The 17,311-nt window shown below is 42.4% G+C and overlaps 1 protein-coding gene across 1 annotated transcript; it reads right to left on the bottom strand.

Annotated features, from left to right (window-relative positions):
- Nucleotides 1-887: 887 nt before the first annotated feature.
- On the bottom strand, nt 888-2,075 carry LOC112928985 (glyceraldehyde-3-phosphate dehydrogenase-like). Its single transcript, XM_072762712.1, has 2 exons — nt 1,588-2,075; nt 888-1,002 (listed from the first exon to the last, which is right to left on the bottom strand). Exons 1-2 carry the CDS (start codon nt 2,073-2,075, stop codon nt 888-890), a joined length of 603 nt encoding a protein of 200 aa, XP_072618813.1.
- Between the last annotated feature and the right edge of the window lie 15,236 nt (nt 2,076-17,311).

The raw sequence follows: 17,311 nt of genomic DNA, 5'->3' as shown, positions 1-17,311 counted from the left end.
TCTTCCCCTCAGCCTCCATTCCTGGTATGAATCCTGGCCCCCTTCTGATCCACTTCCTGGAAGCCCCAGCTACTGCCTGCTGAACTCAGCCATCCCCTACTTCTCTGGGTTCCTGGGTGTCACCAAATTGAGACTGAAGGCAGGTGCCAGATTCTGTTTGCAGTGGTTATTCCCCCCCTTGCCCAGCATCTGGCACATTGCAGGATGATGTTGTAGGATGAGCTTACCTATCCAAAGGGACTTTGCCCAGGGATTCTAGGGACTTAGAGCCCCCTGAGGAAAGAGAGAATACCATGAATCTTGTGCTTCTGTTGTGTTTTGCCCAGAGGGAGTTTTGAGGGCACAGGGGACTTTTAAGTAACAGATGGAGTGTCATTGTTCCCTCAGGGTTGTTCTGTCCCTCATCTGAAACAACAGCCAGCCGAGTCCTGAGCCTTGGAAGTCATTCTGGCTTCCCCTGGGTGATGGCATGATCTCTGTTGCAGGATCCCTCTCCCCAGAAAGCAGGAATTGCCCACAGTGTTGCTCACCCCTGCGAAATAATCTGTGCTGCAGAATATTCTGGGATGAGGATGTCAGGTGTCCTCTCCACTCTTGTGCTTTCCAGTGTCATTCAGTTAGTATTCATCTATTCACTCATTGTTTTATTGGTATGTATGTATGTATGTATGTATGTATGTATTTGGCTGGGTATGGTATACTTTATTGATGGTACATGACAAGGTAGGGCTCCCCAAGCCCCTCCCCTTTCTCTGGGTCTGGGATGTAAATTGGAGGTCAGGAGATTCTCAGTGTGTTGGGGGATTAAGTTGGGGCAGGGACTTCCCAGCAGCTGAGGACCTCTCTCTTCCTCTTGTTCTTGCTGGGGCTGGTGGTCCAGGAGGCTCTTACTCCTTGGAAGCCATGTGGACTATGAGGTCCACAGACCAGGAAATGAGCTTGATGAAGTGGTCATTGAAGGCAATGCCAACCCCGGCATTGAAGGTGGAAGAGTGGGTGTCACTGTTGAAGTCACAGGAGACAGCTTGGTTCTCAGTGTAGCCCAGGATGCCCTTGAGGGGGCCCTCCAATGCCTGCTTCACCACCTTCTTGATGTCGTCATATTTGGCAGCTTTCTCCAGGTGGCAGGTCAGATCCACAACTGACACGTTGGGGGTGGGGACATGGAAGGCCATGCCAGTGAGCTTCCCATTCAGCTCAGGGATGACCTTGCCCACAGCCTTGGTGGCGTCAGTGGAAGCAGGGATGATGTTCTGGGCAGCCCCTCAGCTGTCACGCCACAGCTTCCCAGAGGGGCCGTCCATGGTCTTCTGGGTGGCAGTGATGGCATGGATGGTGGTAATGAGGCCCTCCACGATGCTGAAGTGGTCATGGATGACTTTGGCCAGAGGAGCCAAGCAGTTGGTGGTACAGGAGGCATTGCTGACAATCTTTTTTTTTTTTTTTTAAAAGATTTTATTTTATTTATTTATTTATTCATGAGAGAGAGAGAGAGAGAGATTGAGGCAGAGACCCAGGCAGAGGGAGAAGCAGGCTCCATGCAGGGAGCCCGACGTGGGACTCAATCCCAGGTCTCCAGGATCACACCCCAGGCTGAAGGTGGTGCTAAATTGCTGAGCCACCCAGGCTGCCCAATTGCTGACAATCTTGAGGGAGTTGTCATACTTCTCGTGGTTCATGCCCATCACAAACATGGGGGCATCAGCAGAAGGAACAGAGATGATGACCCTCTTGGCCCCACCCTTCAAGTGAGCCCCAGCCTTCTCCATGGTGGTGAAGACCCCAGTGGACTCCACAACATACTTAGCACCAGCATCACCCCATTTGATGTTGGTGGGACCTTGCTCCTGGAAGATGGAGATGGACTTCCTATTGATGACAAGTTTCCCGTTCTCAGCCATGATGGTGCCGTGGAATTTGCCATGGGTAGAATCATACTGGAACATGTACACCATGTAACTGAGGTCAATGAAGGGGTCATTGATGGCGACAACATCCACTTTGCCAGAGTTAAAAGCAGCCCTGGTGACCAGGCACCCAATACGGCCAAATACGTTTACTCCAGCCTTTACCATCATGTCTCAGGGATGCGGCTGGCACTGCACCAGAAGATGTGGCTGTCTGTCGAATGGGGAGGAGCGGAGAGCCGTTTTTTTGGTATTTATTGAACACCTATGATGTACCAGGTACATATATTTTTTTTTTATATTAGGGAGGGGGATTGACATCCCACTTCAGGCCCCATGAATAGTCTTGCCCCTCTCTCTCCATTGAGAACCCTGTGTGGCTCCAGATGTGGGATAGAGGGGTCAGGAGGATGGAGCCAGAAGACAGAGTAACAGCCCAGGGACAGAGTCAGGGTACATAGCAAGGCAGAACTGGGTGGGAGAAGAGTTGTGGTGGATAAGGGGGGAGAAGACAGATCAGGGTACGAGGGGGGACAGCCTGGGGAAGGAGATGAGATAGATGGGCAGGTCAGACTTGTGGGAGAGGGATGGGGAGACCTGAGAGGGAGAGAGACAGAAACAGGGAGCAGGGCAGCAGGGGCCTCCATGGGGAAGAGGCAGGGAGAGACACTGGACCAATGTGGGCTGGGGGGGTAGGGGATGCCGAGAGGACCCGATGGTCTCAGAGAATGTCTGTAGCCCAGATTTAGAACTGGAAGCCTTAGAGCAGGAAGTAACAAAGCACGATCTAGACAGAGGCCCCAGCTATAGCTGCGGAGATGGCTGTGAGTGGTCAGCCGCATGTGTGCAAGTGTGCCCACGTGAGGGTGGGTGCGAGCTCTTTTAGACCCAGGAATAAAGTCATCGAGACCAAGGCCCTGCCTTCCCAGAGCTCCCCTGACTGGGCAGAGCCTCTGGAGGTAGCGTGAGTGGAGGGTTTGTGAGGAGATGAGGTGCCCCCCCACCCCGCTCCTTCCAGTGCTGCCAGGCCCCTCCCCTGGTGGTCCCCAGCCTTTCTCTCCTTGAAATCTCACAACATACTTGTTCTGCGTCCCTTTCCAGGGTGTTCTAGTGGTTGACAGGAGCTTGTTTAATGAGTTCTAGTGTTAAAGACTTAATGATTCTGGGGTGCCTGGGTGGCTCGGTTGAGCATCTGCCTTCAGCTCAGGTCATGATCCTGGGGTCCTGGGATCGAGCCCCATATTAGGCTCCCTGCTCATCAGAGAGTCTACTTGTCCCTCTCTCTCCCTGCTGTTCATGCTCTCTCTCTCTCAAATAAATAAATGAAATCTTAAAAAAAAAAAAAAAGGCTTGATGACTCAATAGATAATACCTTGGGGGTTGCATTTATCCTCTGGAGCCATAAATGACTTAACATAGTAAGTATAATAGGACCGTGGGGCAGCCAGGCAGGGCCAGCAAAGAAGATAATGGGGAAATATGGACTCATGGTGCATCAGATTTTACCATACTGATGGCCAAGCTTTCTGCTTCAAGATCAGCTCCTCCTCATCTATGTGCCAGTGTCCTGTACTGTAGGATCTCCAGGGAAATCTCCAGGAGAATGGGCTCCATTCCTCTCAGATTCCTGATAGCCACACAGATGCCCCCGATGCCTGGTCAGCCCTCCCTTTCTCACCCCAACTGGGGTCAGAGTGGCACCCCTTGCAGCCCTGGCAATGGTGGACCAGAGCCAGTCTTCTCTTTACTTCATGAAGGTTCCAAGTCTCTCAGCTCTTTCCTCCTCAAGTTCAAAGAAAATCAGAAAACCTTTAACCTTTCTGAAACATCTTGCCTTTTTACCCCTAATCATGTTTGCAACTTGTAGTCTCCAAATCTTTTCCTGTTCTTGCTTCTCAAGTGAAACCTTACATCGGACATGTTAGGAGTTTGGGGACTTTTAATGGGATGATTGCTTCTTGCTTTCCATATGTGTTTTTTAAAAAATATTACAACATAATAATGTTAAATAAATGTGTTCATTCTTTTTTCCTATGCCAGGGTCTGTTTTTAGGGTTTCTATTATGTATCTTTTTAAAAAAAGATTTTATTTATTTATTTGAAAGAGTGTGTGCACATGAGCAAGGGGGAGGAGCAGAGGGAGAGGAAGGAGCAGACTCCCTGCTGAGGGAGCTGGACACAGGACTCGATCCAAGACCCTGGGATCATGACTTGAGCTGAAGGCAGACACTTAACTGATTGAGCCACCTAGCCCTTCTCTTACGTATCTTAATTTAATGTTCTTAACAAGTCTATGAGGAAGGCATTATTATTTCAATTCACATCCCCAAATTAGACTTAGAGAAAGTAAGTAACTTCTCTAAAATCACACAGCTGGTTAATGTAAGACTGAGGCAGGGGTTGGGAGGGTGCTACAGGGCTTTAAGCTGACTTCTATAAATACGGAAATTTTGTTAAGCCTAATTTTTTTTTTTTTTAAAGTATGTCGAGTTCTCCAGGATCATGCCCTGGGCTGAAGGCGGTGCTAAACCACTGAGCCACCAGGCTGCCCCATTTGTTTTAATATAAGAGTAATACCTTTTATTTCTTTGAACCCCAGGACAGAAGTGCCATGTCATATCTGTGCTGTGACTTTGGGTCCCCCAGACACCCCAGTGGGAAAATTTCTATGCTCACTCATGAGATCTGTCTTCTAGCATCCCCACATAGCTGTATGGCTTTGGAGGCATCTTTTCATTTCCTGGAGCACCAGTTCCTCACTTTCTAGGATGGGGATGACTTCTTTCTTAGAGTTGTTATGAAGATAATGTGAAATTATAGACAAAAAAAGAGTCTGTGAGGTGCAAAAGCATCTTTGGTTAACATTTACATTTTGACATCCAGAGGCCATTTGAACCACATTGAGTTTCTGATTTACTCTAGTCCCAGATTTATTTCACTACATTTTGACACATTTTACTTAGAGTATCTATCTAGCTTAATCTCAATTTCCCAGGGGTTTTTTTTGTTTTTGTTTTTGTTTTTAGATTTTATTTATTCAGAGACAGAGAGAGGCAGAGACACAGATAGAGGGAGAAGCAGGATCCACACAGGAAGCCCGACATGGGACTCGATCCCGGGTCTCCAGGATCACACCCCAGGCTGCAGGCGGCGCTAAACTGCTGCGCCACCGGGGCTGCCCAATTTCCCAGGGTTTAATTGAAGTCTGTTTCTCCCTGACTTGATTTCTCTGCATGATTAATAGAATTTCTCTTCAAGTGAGGGGGGAAATATGGTGGCAGCAGGGCAAGGGGGTGTCCCTGCCTATGAGAGCAGACATACCTGTAGCAGCCTCTGAAGTTGGAGCTTTCATGGAACATTCACCCTACCTAAGCATCAGCATCTTTCAAGTACCAAAATGAAGGTATGATGCAGGGATGCTGCTCATAGAAATGAGGGCTATTTCCAAATTGAGCAACAGTCAGTGCATATTTATTGCAGTGCTTGCCCTGAGCCAGGCACTGTTCTAGGGCTTTAGAGATATCAGTGAGCCCAGCAGGCAAACATTCCTGCTCCTGGTGCCTTAGATTCGTATGCGTGTGTGTGTGTGTGTGTGTGTGTGTGTGTGTATTTATATATTAGATATAAATATAAGTAAAGGCAAGAATAAGCAAATTTTTTTAAATTTTTTATTTATTTATGATAGGCACACAGTGAGAGAGAGAGAGGCAGAGACACAGGCAGAGGGAGAAGCAGGCTCCATGCACCGGGAGCCCGACGTGGGATTCGATCCCGGGTCTCCAGGATCGCGCCCTGGGCCAAAGGCAGGCGCCAAACCGCTGCGCCACCCAGGGATCCCAAGAATAAGCAAATTATAGAGTCTATTAGAAAGAGAGAAGTGATCTCGTTAAAGGAGAGAATGAGGGGCATCAGGAATGTTGGGATTGTGGTGTGTGCCAGCAGTAAAGGGGGGCTCAGGATAATAAGCCTTGCTGAGAAGTGATTTGCACAGACTCCTTTAGGTCTCCATTTGGAGTGGGTCAGATGGACGTCTGAGGGAGGGTTGGCCTGGCAGAAGGACCAGATAGAGTAAAGGCATTATTATTATTTTTAAAGATTTTATTTATTTATTCATGAGAGATAGAGAGGGAGAGGGAAAGAAAGAGGGAGAGGGAGAGGGAAAGAGAGAGAGACACACAGAGAGGCAGAGAGGCAGAGACACAGGCAGAGGGAGAAGCAGGCTCCATGCAAGTAGCCCAATGTGGAACTTGATCCCGAATCCCGGGATCACGCCCTGAGCCAAAGGCAGGCATTCAACCGCTGAGCCACCCAGGCATCCTGAGTAAAGGCATTAAAATGAGATTATGCCTGGCATGTCTGAGGAATCAAAGCAGCCGGTGTGGCTGAAGTACACATGAGGAAAGAATAGCAGAAGAAAAGGTCAAAGAGGAGGGGAAGGCAAGATCTAACAAGAGCCTTCTAGGCTTCTCCTCTAAGTGAAATGGGGGCCTTTTCAGGGCTTTAGGTAGAGAAATGATACAGTGTGACATCCTTCCAGTTTATCCATTCCCCAAATTCCACGCAAGTTCCTTGGCTGAGGTGTGCAGGTTCTGTGAGCCAGGGGTGGGAGTTGGTTCTATTAGAATTACCTAGCCAGAGAGTAAAGAGAGGTGGCTCCTGAGGGGAAAGTCCGTTGAGCATGTAACTATGCCACTAGAAGGGAGAATGGATCCTTGGAAGACAGAAATATTGACTGTCTACCCCCATCCTCAATTAGCTGGTGGTGGAAATAGGACCGGGCATAAATAACATTCCTATAAAAGACTCTTGGAGTTCAAAGAAGGATGAGACTAATACACTTTCTGAGGATTCAAGGTTTAATTATGGAAGATGCCATTTAATCTGAGACTTAGATAACAGAGTTTGGGCAGGTAAAACGAGATTAGGGGTACCCTGCATGCTAAAATATGGTCTGGGGTGGAAAAACAGAGCAGCAAGCAATTAAAAATAGAGCAACACATGATGGTAACTGGTTCTACTCCGCTGGATTGTAGGATATATGAGGAGAAAGGTGAGAAAGTTGAGATCAGTTCATAAGATCCTCAGATACCATTTTGGTTGTTATGAGGAAAGAAGTATAGCAAAGTTATTCTATGTTTAAAGGATCAGGACATAAACTTTTTAGAGTTCTATCAAAATGTCACCTGGTAAGGAGGGAGAGGTTAAGAAGACTAAATTCAGGGGTGCCTGGTTGGCTCAGTTGATGGAGCATGTGACATTGAGTGTAGAGATAACATAAAAACAAAATCTTAGGGATCCCTGGGTGGCGCAGCGGTTTAGCGCCTGCCTTTGGCCCAGGGCGAGATCCTGGAGACTCGGGATCGAATCCCACATCGGGCTCCCGGTGCATGGAGCCTGCTTCTCCCTCTGCCTGTGTCTCTGCCTCTCTCTCTCTGTGACTATCATACATAAAATAAATAAAAAATTAAAAAAAACAGAACAAACAAAATCTTAAAAAAAAAAAAGAAAACTAAATTCAGAGAAGTAGGTGGAGTTAAGGGCCTAGTTGGGAAATTATTATTATTAAGCTTCAGGTATGTGAGTCATCTCAAGAAACAGGACCACATGACCAAAAACATGGAGAAAAAGCAGATAATAGAGATAAACCGTAGGGGCACCTGAATGGCTCAGTGTGTTAAGCATCTGACTCTGGATTTTGGCTCAGGTCATGATCTCAGAGTTGTGGGATCGAGCCCTGCATCCAGCTCCATACTAGGCACTGAGTCTAGTATGAGTTTCTTCTTGAGTTTCTCTTTCCCTCTGCCCCTCCACTCATGCTTTTTCTTTCTCTCACTAAAATGAATACATAAATCTTAAAAAAAGAAATAAACCTGTAAAAGACATATATGTATGTATGTGTGTATATACATATACATATATATGTATGTGTATATATACATACATGTGTGTGTATGTTTTAGAGAGTGTTGGAAAGGTGGGGGAAGGGGCAGAGGGAGAGGATCTTAAGCAGGCTCCATGCTCAACTCAGAGCCCAGTATGGGGCTTGATCTCAGGATCGTGAGAATCAAGAGTGGGATGCTTAATTAACTGACACACCAAAGTGCCCCCAAAACACAGATCTTAGAATGAGCATAAATGGACTTTAAAACAAATAAGTAATATATTCAGGAAGTTCCATGAGAAGATGGAGAATTTCAACAGAGAACTGGAATTTAGAAACAAAAAAGAGAAAAATTCTAGAACTGAAAAATGCCAAAACAATATGGGTTTAACGGTAATTTATTTTTTAAATTTAAATTCAGTTAATTAGCATATAATGCATTATTGGTTTCAGAGGTAGAGGTCAGTGATTTATCAGTCTTATATAACACCCAGTGCTCATTATATCCCGTGCCTTCCCTAATGCCCATCACCCAGTTACCCCATCTCTCCACACCCCCTCCCCTCCAGCAACCCTCAGTTTGTTCCCTATGATTAAGATTAAGAATCTCTTATGGTTTGTCTCCCTTTCTGATTTTGTCTTTTTATTCAGTTTCATCTTGTTTTATTTTTTCCTCTCTTCCCCTGTGATCCTGTTTTGTTTCTTAAATTCCATATGAGTAAGATCATATGATAGTTGTTTTCTCTGATTGACTTATTTGCTTAGCATAATATCCTTTAGTTCCATCCATGTTGTTGCAAATGGCAAGATTTCAATTTTTTGATGGCTGAGTAATACTCCATTGTGTGTGTGTGTGTGTGTGTGTGTGTGTGTGTACACCACATCTTCTTTATCCATTCATCTGTCAATGGACATAGGAGCTTTTCCCATAATTTGGTTATTGTAGACACTGCTGCTATAAACATTGGGGTGCAAGTGCTCCTTTGGATTACTGCATTTGTATCTTTGGGGTAAATACATAGCAGTGCAATTGTTGGGTAGGGTAGCTCTATTTTGAACTTTCTGAGGAACATCCATACTGTTTTTCAGAGTGGCTGCACCAGCTTGTATTCCCACCAACAGTGTATGAGGGTTCCCCTTTCTCTGCATCCTTACCAACATCTATTGTTTGCTGACTTATTAGTTTTAGGCGTTCTGACTGGTGTGAGGTAGTATCTCATTGTGGTTTTGATTTGTATTTCCCTGATGCCTAGTGATGTTGAGCATTTTTTCATGTGCCTGTTGGCCATTTGTATGTCTTTGGAGAAATGTCTGCTCATGTTTTCTGCCCATTTCTTGATTGGATTATTTGTCCTTTGGAGATTGAGTTTGGTAAGTTCTTTCTAGATTTTGGATACTGTCCCTTTACGTGACATGTCATTTGCAAATAAATATCTTTTCCCATTCTGTTGGTTGTCTTTTGGTTTTGTTGACTGTTTTCTTTGCTGTGCAAAAGCTTTTTATCTTGATGAAGTCCCAAGAGTTCATTTTTGCCTTTGTTTCCCTTGCCTTTGGAGACGTGTCTAGTAAGAGGTTGCTGCGGCTGAGGTCACAAAGGTTGGTGCCTGTGTTCTCTTCTAGGATTTTGATGGATTCCTGTCTCACATTTAGGTCTTTCATCCATTTTGAGTCTATTTTTGTGTATGGTATGAGAAAATGGTCTAGTTTCATTCTCCTGCATGTGGCTGTTCAATTTTCCCAGTACCATTTGTTGAAGAGACTGTTTTTTTTTTTCCCCACTGAATTTTCTTTTCTTCTTTGTGGAAGAGTTGAGGGTCCATTTCTGGGTTCTCTATTCTGTTGCATTGATCTGTGTGTCTATTTTTGTGCCAGTACCATACTGTCTTGATGCTTACAGCTTTATAATAGAGCTTGAAGTCTGAAATTGTGATGCCACTACTTTTGGTTTCCTTTTTCAACATTCCTTTGGCTATTAGAGGTCTTTTATGGTTCCATACAAATTTTAGGATTATTTATTCCAACTCTGTGAAAGAAGTTGATGGTATTTTGATAGGAATTGCATTGAATGTATAGATTGCTCTAGATAGCATAGACATTTTAACAATATTTGTTCTTCCAATCCATGACCATGGAATGTTTTTCCATTTCTTTGTGTCTTCCTCGATTTCTTTCATGAATGTTCTATAGTTTTCTGAGTGTAGATCCTTTGCCTCTTTGGTTAGATTTATTCCTAGGTATCTTATGGTTTTGGGTACAATTGTAAATGGGATTGACTCTTTCTCTTTCTTCTATCTCACTGTTAGTGTATAGAAATGCAACTGAGTTCTCTGCATTGGTTTTACATCCTGCCACTTGGCTGAATTCCTATATGAGTTCTAGTTAACAGCACATTTAACACACATGAAGAGAATAGTGATCTGGAAGATAGGAAATATCCAGATTGAAAATGAAAATGTGAATTCAGAAAAGAGTATAAGAGAGCATGATAAAGAGGTCTAACATGCATGGGTGGGAAATCCCAGAAAGAGAGGAGAGTGCAATGGGACAGAAACAATATTTGAAGAAGTAATCAAGAACTTTATGAAAGTGGTAAAATATATCAAATTATAGGTTCAAGAAGAATCATGAACCTTAAGCAAGACAAATGCAAAGAAAACTACATATATATAAACTTATCATAGTAAAATGGTCAGAAACAAAAGACAGTAAAAAATTGTGAGGTAGCCAAAGAAGAAGAAATGTATATTACTTTTTAAAAAAATACTTTACTTATTTATTTATGAGAGAGAGAGAGAGAGAGAGAGAGAGAGAGAGAGAGAGGCAGAGAGACACAGGCAGAGGGAGGAGCAGGCTCCATGCAGGGACCCCAATGTGGGACTCGACCCTGGGACTCTGGGATCATGCCCTGAGCCAAAGGCAGACACTAAACCACTGAGCCACCCAGGCAGCCCTGTACATTACTTTCAAACAAACAGCAGTAAGATCAATAGCTTGGCTTCTTACCAGGAGTTATGGTAGCCAGAAGACAATGTGATGGTGTCTTCAAAGTGCTAAAAGAAAATATTTGCTAATCTAGATTTCTATACCCATTGAAGATATCCTTCAAAAGGTGAGGGGTGACACAGTCAGTTGGGTATTTGACTCTTGATTTCATTTATTTATTTGAGAGAGAGAGCCAGAGAGAAAGCACAAGCAGAGGAAGCAGCAGAGGGAAAGGGAGAAGTAGGCTGTCCGCTGAGCAGGGAGCCTGACTTGGGGCTTGAATCAAAGACCCTAGGATCATGCTGAAGGCATACATTTAACTGACTGAGCTACCCAGGCACCCTCTGACTCTTGATTTCAACTCAGGTCATGATCTTATGGGTCGAGAGATCGAGTCCCACATTGGGCTCTGAACTCAGTGGGGAGTCTTCTTGGGATTCTCTCTCTCCTTTTCCCCCTGCACCTCTCCCTATTCTTGTGAGTGCATGCATGTGTTCTCTCTCTCTCTCTCTCTCAAAGTGAATGAATAAATCTCCAAAAAAAAAAAAAAAAAAGCTAAGGTGAAATAAAGCATCTTTGGGCATATAAACACAGAGAATTCTTCACTAGCAGATCTATCCTAAGTGAAATACTAAAATGATTCTTTGAGTAGAAGGAAAAGGATTCCGATTGAAGCACAAGGATGCCAGAAGGAATGAAGAGTAACTATGTGGATAAATTGTCATGAATATTGACTGTATAAAACAATAACAAGAGTTACTTTTTAGAAGTATGCATTGTGTTCTGGGCAGTGTTGCATATATTATTTTATTTATTCTTCATAATAGTCCTGTGAGTTTGGTACCTTTATTAGTCCCATTTGGAGCAACAGGAAGGGAGGCTTAGTAAGTAAAAATAGCTTGCCTGAGGTCACCTAAGCAGTGAACTTGAGTTGGTCTTACTGCCAAGTCTAGATTTCTATCACTAAGATGTGCTTTCCTGATGTGTCAGTAGCTGATTCCCTCAAGTTCCAGGGAGAAATTGGTGAGATGGACATCCATCTGGGTCATCTGCAGTGGCTGTCGTTTCCATGTGCTTCCCATTCATGGTGGCAGAGTAACCCAAAGTAGTTCTGGATGTGGGCACAGTAGCTAGTTGGATTGCTCCCTCTTTCTGTGGGACTGGCAAGTTCCTTATGCTTCAAACAACTTCTGTTCTCCTTTCTACCCATCAAATCATCAGTCATCCTGCAAGACCCAGAAAAAAATCTTGCCCTGATCCCTGATGTCTTTCTTGACATTTCCCTGTGTTTTGATCACTCCCCCTTTTAACTTACCTACAAATGTAGAATTCAGTCTGTTTTTTTTTTTAAGATTTTATTTATTTATTCATGGGAGACACAGAGACATAGGCAGAGGGAGAAGCAGACTTCCTGCAAGGAACTGATATGGGACTCAATCCCAGGACCCTGGGATCCTGACCTGAGCCAAAGGAAGACATTAAACCACTGAGCAACTGGCCCCTGACCTCAGTATGTTATTGAAGAGTCCTTAGTTGTTTCTTGTGTGATGACTGCTCTCTTGCCATTAGGTTATAAAATCTTAGAGATCAGAGGCCATGACAGGTTTGACACTTGATCTACCAGTGTGCTTGGTATGGCACCTGGCACTCAGAGGGTGCTCAGGTGGTAAATATGCATTGATTCATTAATTATAATTCATTCTATTCACCACTGCAGTGAAGCAGAAGGCAGTGTTTTGGCCATGACTACCATGTGAACGTGGACAATTGTAGAGTATTTTAGGTTGCCCTGAATTTAGCAGAGTTGTAGAACTTAGTGGGGTCCAACATCAAGACCTCTGGATTGAAGTATGAGCAGTGAAGTCTGCTGAGTTATATTTGGATTATCAACCAACCAAATTCCAAAGCATCACTAAGAATAGTTGTTTAATGGAATTAGGCTTTCTCATAGGATCTTCTGTCGGACTGATTGGTGAGTGGCATCATAGTCAAACCACTCCAGCTGTCCCCCAGCCCTATCACTGTGGGTCCCACCTCGGAGCTCTGTACACTCCCTGTTGATTCACCACTAATTTTTAATGTGCTTTTCTCACTGCTGATATTCATGGAAGTCTAGACACATCTGTGGGTAGAGAGGACACCCACAGGGTACCCTTGGTGAATATTAATGAGTGTTCCATAATGAGACCAGGACACCTGTGTGCCAGTGGGAGCATAGAGGCAGAAAACAATGTGGAGGAAGATAAAAAATAAATGGCATTCTTGGATGGGTAAGATTCCTTGGGCAGGGAGAGTGCTGTGTGGATCTAAAATGACCTGAGTGGATATTGGATTTCTTTTAGCTTTGCAGAGGCCAAGTGGGAAAGTGACTAGAATAAGAGTCAATTCTGGATTTTATTGAGAACCTTGTCTGCACTTAGTTTTGTGTGAGATGCAGCTGTGAGGGAGAGAAATATCTCCTGAGTTGGCCTCAGATAAGGGTGAAGAAGAAAAGGCAAAGTAAAAGCGTTTGTAGATACAAGGTATATAGTAGTCCATATAGTTATTTGTTTCATGTGTGATTCTATTTTGTATTTCATATAAAATGAGCTTATTTGAGGAGGAAGAGATTTTCAACCACCTCCCCCACTCCCATGAATAGCCAAGCATAACAGTGGGTTGTATTTCTCAGAAGTGAATTAAGGCCTAATCCTGCATACATATACACACACATGCACATGCACACAGACATTCATTCTTTCAGTTGAAATCCATAAAAACTGGTTGACCTAAGAAAAAAAATTTAAGTAATCTCTATACCCAATGTGGGGCTCGAACTTATAACCCTGAGATCAAGAGTTGCCTGCTCTACTTACTAAGCTAGCCAGGTACCCCAGAAATTTTTTAAAATTATAAAACATTGACAAAAATTCTTGCTTGGATTTTGCTAGGAATTTATTATACCTGTACATAAATTTGGAGAGAATTGACATCTTTATTATGCTGAATGTTCCAATCTACAAATACAGTGTGTCTCTCCACTTAATTAGATAGTTGATTTCTTTCACTAGTGTTCTGTAGTTTTCAGCATACAAGTACATTTTTTCTTAGATTTACACCTAAGCATTTCGCTTATTTCTGAGTGGCATTGTGGTATTCATTTTGGTTTGTATGTGTTCATTGCTAGTATACAGAAATACAATTGATTTTCGTATGTAGATCTTGTATCCTTTGATCTTGCTGGACTTACCTACTAGTTTTAGGAGTTCTGTTTTTGTAGATTCTGGAATTTTCTGCCCAGATGATCATGTAATACAAAAATAGGGACAGTTTAATTTCTTTCTTTTTGATCTGTATGCCATTTCTTTTCCTGCCACAGTATGCTTGCTAAAACCTCTAGTATTGTGTCAAAGAGCAGTGGTGAGAGTGGACAGCTTTGCTTTGTTCTTGCTCTGGGAGGGAAGGCATTGAATCCTTCACTAGTAAGTTTGATGTTAGTTGTATCTTATTTGTGGATATCCTTTATCAAGTTGAAGGAATTCCTTTCTCTTTTCAGGTTTTAATTATAAATGGATATTGAACTTGTCAGGTGTCTTTCATGAATCAATTTATATGATCATGTGACTTCTTTAGCTTTTTGATGTATGGATTACATTGATTGATTTTTAAATATTGAACCATTTTGTATATATTAAGACTTACTGTAATAGCTATAGTAACCAAGGCAGTGTGATATTGGTAGAGGGATAGAATAGAGAACTAAGAAATACCCCCATACAAGTATGGCCGATTGATTTTTGATAGTGGTGCAAAAATAATTCAATGGAAGAAGTATAGTCTTGAAAAGACTATTCACAGCTTTTTTTTAAAATATTTTATTTATTCATGAGAGAGACAGAGAGAGAGACACACACACAGAGACACAGGCAGAGGGAGAAGCAGGCCCCATGCAGAGAGCCAGACACGGACTTGATCCTGGGTCTCCAGGATCACTCCCCTGGCCCGAAGGCAGCACCAAACTGCTGAGCCACCTGGCTGCCCTTGAAAAGACTATTCAACAAATGATGCCAGGTAATTGGATATCCTTAGGCAAAAAAGTTCCCCCAAAACAAAAAACAAAAAGAGACTTGACTTAAACCTTACACTTATACAAAAATTAACTAAAAATGGACTATGGATATAACATTGAATATTTTTCAAAATTCTTAGGTCATCTTTGCTAGCATTAAGAAATATTTTACAATTTATCTATGAAGATCTTGTGCACCTATTGTTAAATTTATTCTTAGATACTTTATAGTTTTATTTGCCATTGTAGGTTGTATTTTTGAAATTAAGCATTCTAACTATTTGATGTTGACATCAAATTTTTAAAAAGCAGGGGGAAGGGCAGAGGGGAAGGGGAGAAACAGATTCCCTGCTGAGCTGGGAGCCTGTTGCGGGGCTTGATCTCAAGACCCTGGGATCATGACCTGAGCTGAAACCAAGAGTCAGATGCTTAACTGACTAAGCCACCCAGGCACCCTGATAATTCATTTTCTTTTAAGGATTTTATTTTTAAGTAATCTCTATACTCAACATGGGGCTTGAACTCACAACCCCAAGATCCAGAGTTGTATGCTTTACTCACTGAGCCAGCCAGGTGTCCCTAGGATAATTCATTTTTGTATAAAAATTTTACATCTCAGGGCACCTGGATGGCTCAGTGTTTGAGCATCTGCCTTTAGCTCAGGTCATCATCCTGGGATTGAACCCCATATTGGGCTCCCTGCAGGGAGCCTGCTTCTTCTTCTGCCTCTCTTGTGAATAACTAAATAAAATCTTTAAAAAAATTTCATATCTCACAACTTTGCTGAATTCCCTCATTCATCTTAATTAGTTTGAAATAGTTTTGGGTCTTCTATATGGAAATCTTATTATTTGTGAATAATTACAGTTTTATACTTTCAGTGAAATGCTTAATAGAGGCAATGAAAATAGTACTCTTACCTTGTTCCTGATTTTAAAAAGGAATATTTCTATTTCATCTTAAGTCCAATATTTGATAAAGTTTTTGGTGGCTATTAAAAAGATCCCATCTATTTCCAGTTTGATAAAAATTTTAAAGTCCCTAATGCTTTTTTCATCAAAAGATTTTCTGTCTCTATTGAATTTCATATGTAGTTTATCTACCTTCTTTGTTTAATGTCATTTATTATATTGGTAGATATTCTAGTATTGAACTTTCATTGCTTTTGAGAGATAAACTTACCTGGTCATAATGTATTATGATTTTTAAGATTTTATTTATTTGTTTGTGAGAGACACAGAGAGAGACAAAGACACAGGCAGAGGGAGAAGCAGGCTCCATGCAGGGAGCCCGATGTGGGATTCGATCCCAGGTCTCCAGGATCATGCCCTGGGCTGAAGGCGGTGCTAAACCCCTGAGCCAACCAGGCTGCCTATATTATGATTTTAAACATTATTTGATTTAGTTTGTTAAAATTTCATTTAACATTTTAAAATCTATTTTCATGAATTTGGCCTGAAATATTTCTTTCTTACTTGATTTTGGAATCAACATTTTAGAAGTCTCAAAAGTTGATGAGTTTTATTCCTTTTTTTCTCCTCTTCAAACCAATTTGAATAAGATTGAAATTATTTATTTCTTGAGGGTTTGGTAGAACATGCTTTAAAAAATCCATTCTGTGGGCAGCCCCTGTGGCGTAGCGGTTTAGCGCCTGCAGCCTGGGGTGTGATCCTGGAGACCTGGGATTGAGTGCCATGTCGCACTCCCTGCATGGAGCCTGCTTCTCCCTCAGCCTGTGTCTCTGCGCTCCCCCCCCCCCCCCCCCCCCCCGGGTCTCTATGAATAAATAAATAAAATCTTAAAAAAAAGTCTAACATAAAGATCCATTCCCCAAATGAGTTTTAACCACTGATTTGATTACTTTAATGATTGGTGTATATTCTATTTTTCTTGAGTCAGTTTTTGTAAATTTTACTAGAAACTTGTCTGTTTTATTTGACTTTCAATTTTGTGATTATAAAGTTTCCATCGTGTCTTCTTATCTAATATACGCGTTTAACCAAAAACATTCTTCTGCCTTAGTGTCCAGAAATTTTGATTTGTTGTGTTCTCATTGTCAAAAAATGAAACATCTGGGGCGCCTGGGTGGCTCAGTGGTTGAGTGTCTGTCTGCCTTCTGCTCAGGTTGTGATCCTGGGTCCCGGGATCGAGTCCCACATCACATGTCCTGCATGGAGCCTGCTTCTCCTCTGCCTGTGTCTCTGCTTCCCTGTGTCTCTCATGAATAAATAAATAAATATAATCTTAAAAAAAAGAAACATCTATTTTACTAATTCTCTCTTGTCTAAACTGTGGCTAAATCCATATGCTGAATTTTTTATTCTAATTTATCTTTAATTCTAGGATTCCATCTTGGTTCTTTTTCAAACTCCTTGGTCATATGGAAAATAGTTTTCTGTTAGTCGGCAGACTTTTTTCAAGCTTGCCTTTTATTTATTTAAAGCTATGTATTTCTTTTATAATCTAATCCTGTAATTTCAATATAAGATGGCT

This window comes from Vulpes vulpes, chromosome 7, assembly GCF_048418805.1.
Source record: "Vulpes vulpes isolate BD-2025 chromosome 7, VulVul3, whole genome shotgun sequence".
Classification (NCBI taxonomy): Eukaryota; Metazoa; Chordata; class Mammalia; order Carnivora; family Canidae; genus Vulpes; species Vulpes vulpes.
Note: the sequence above shows the minus strand (reverse complement) of the source record. Positions and strands in the feature narration are given on the sequence as shown.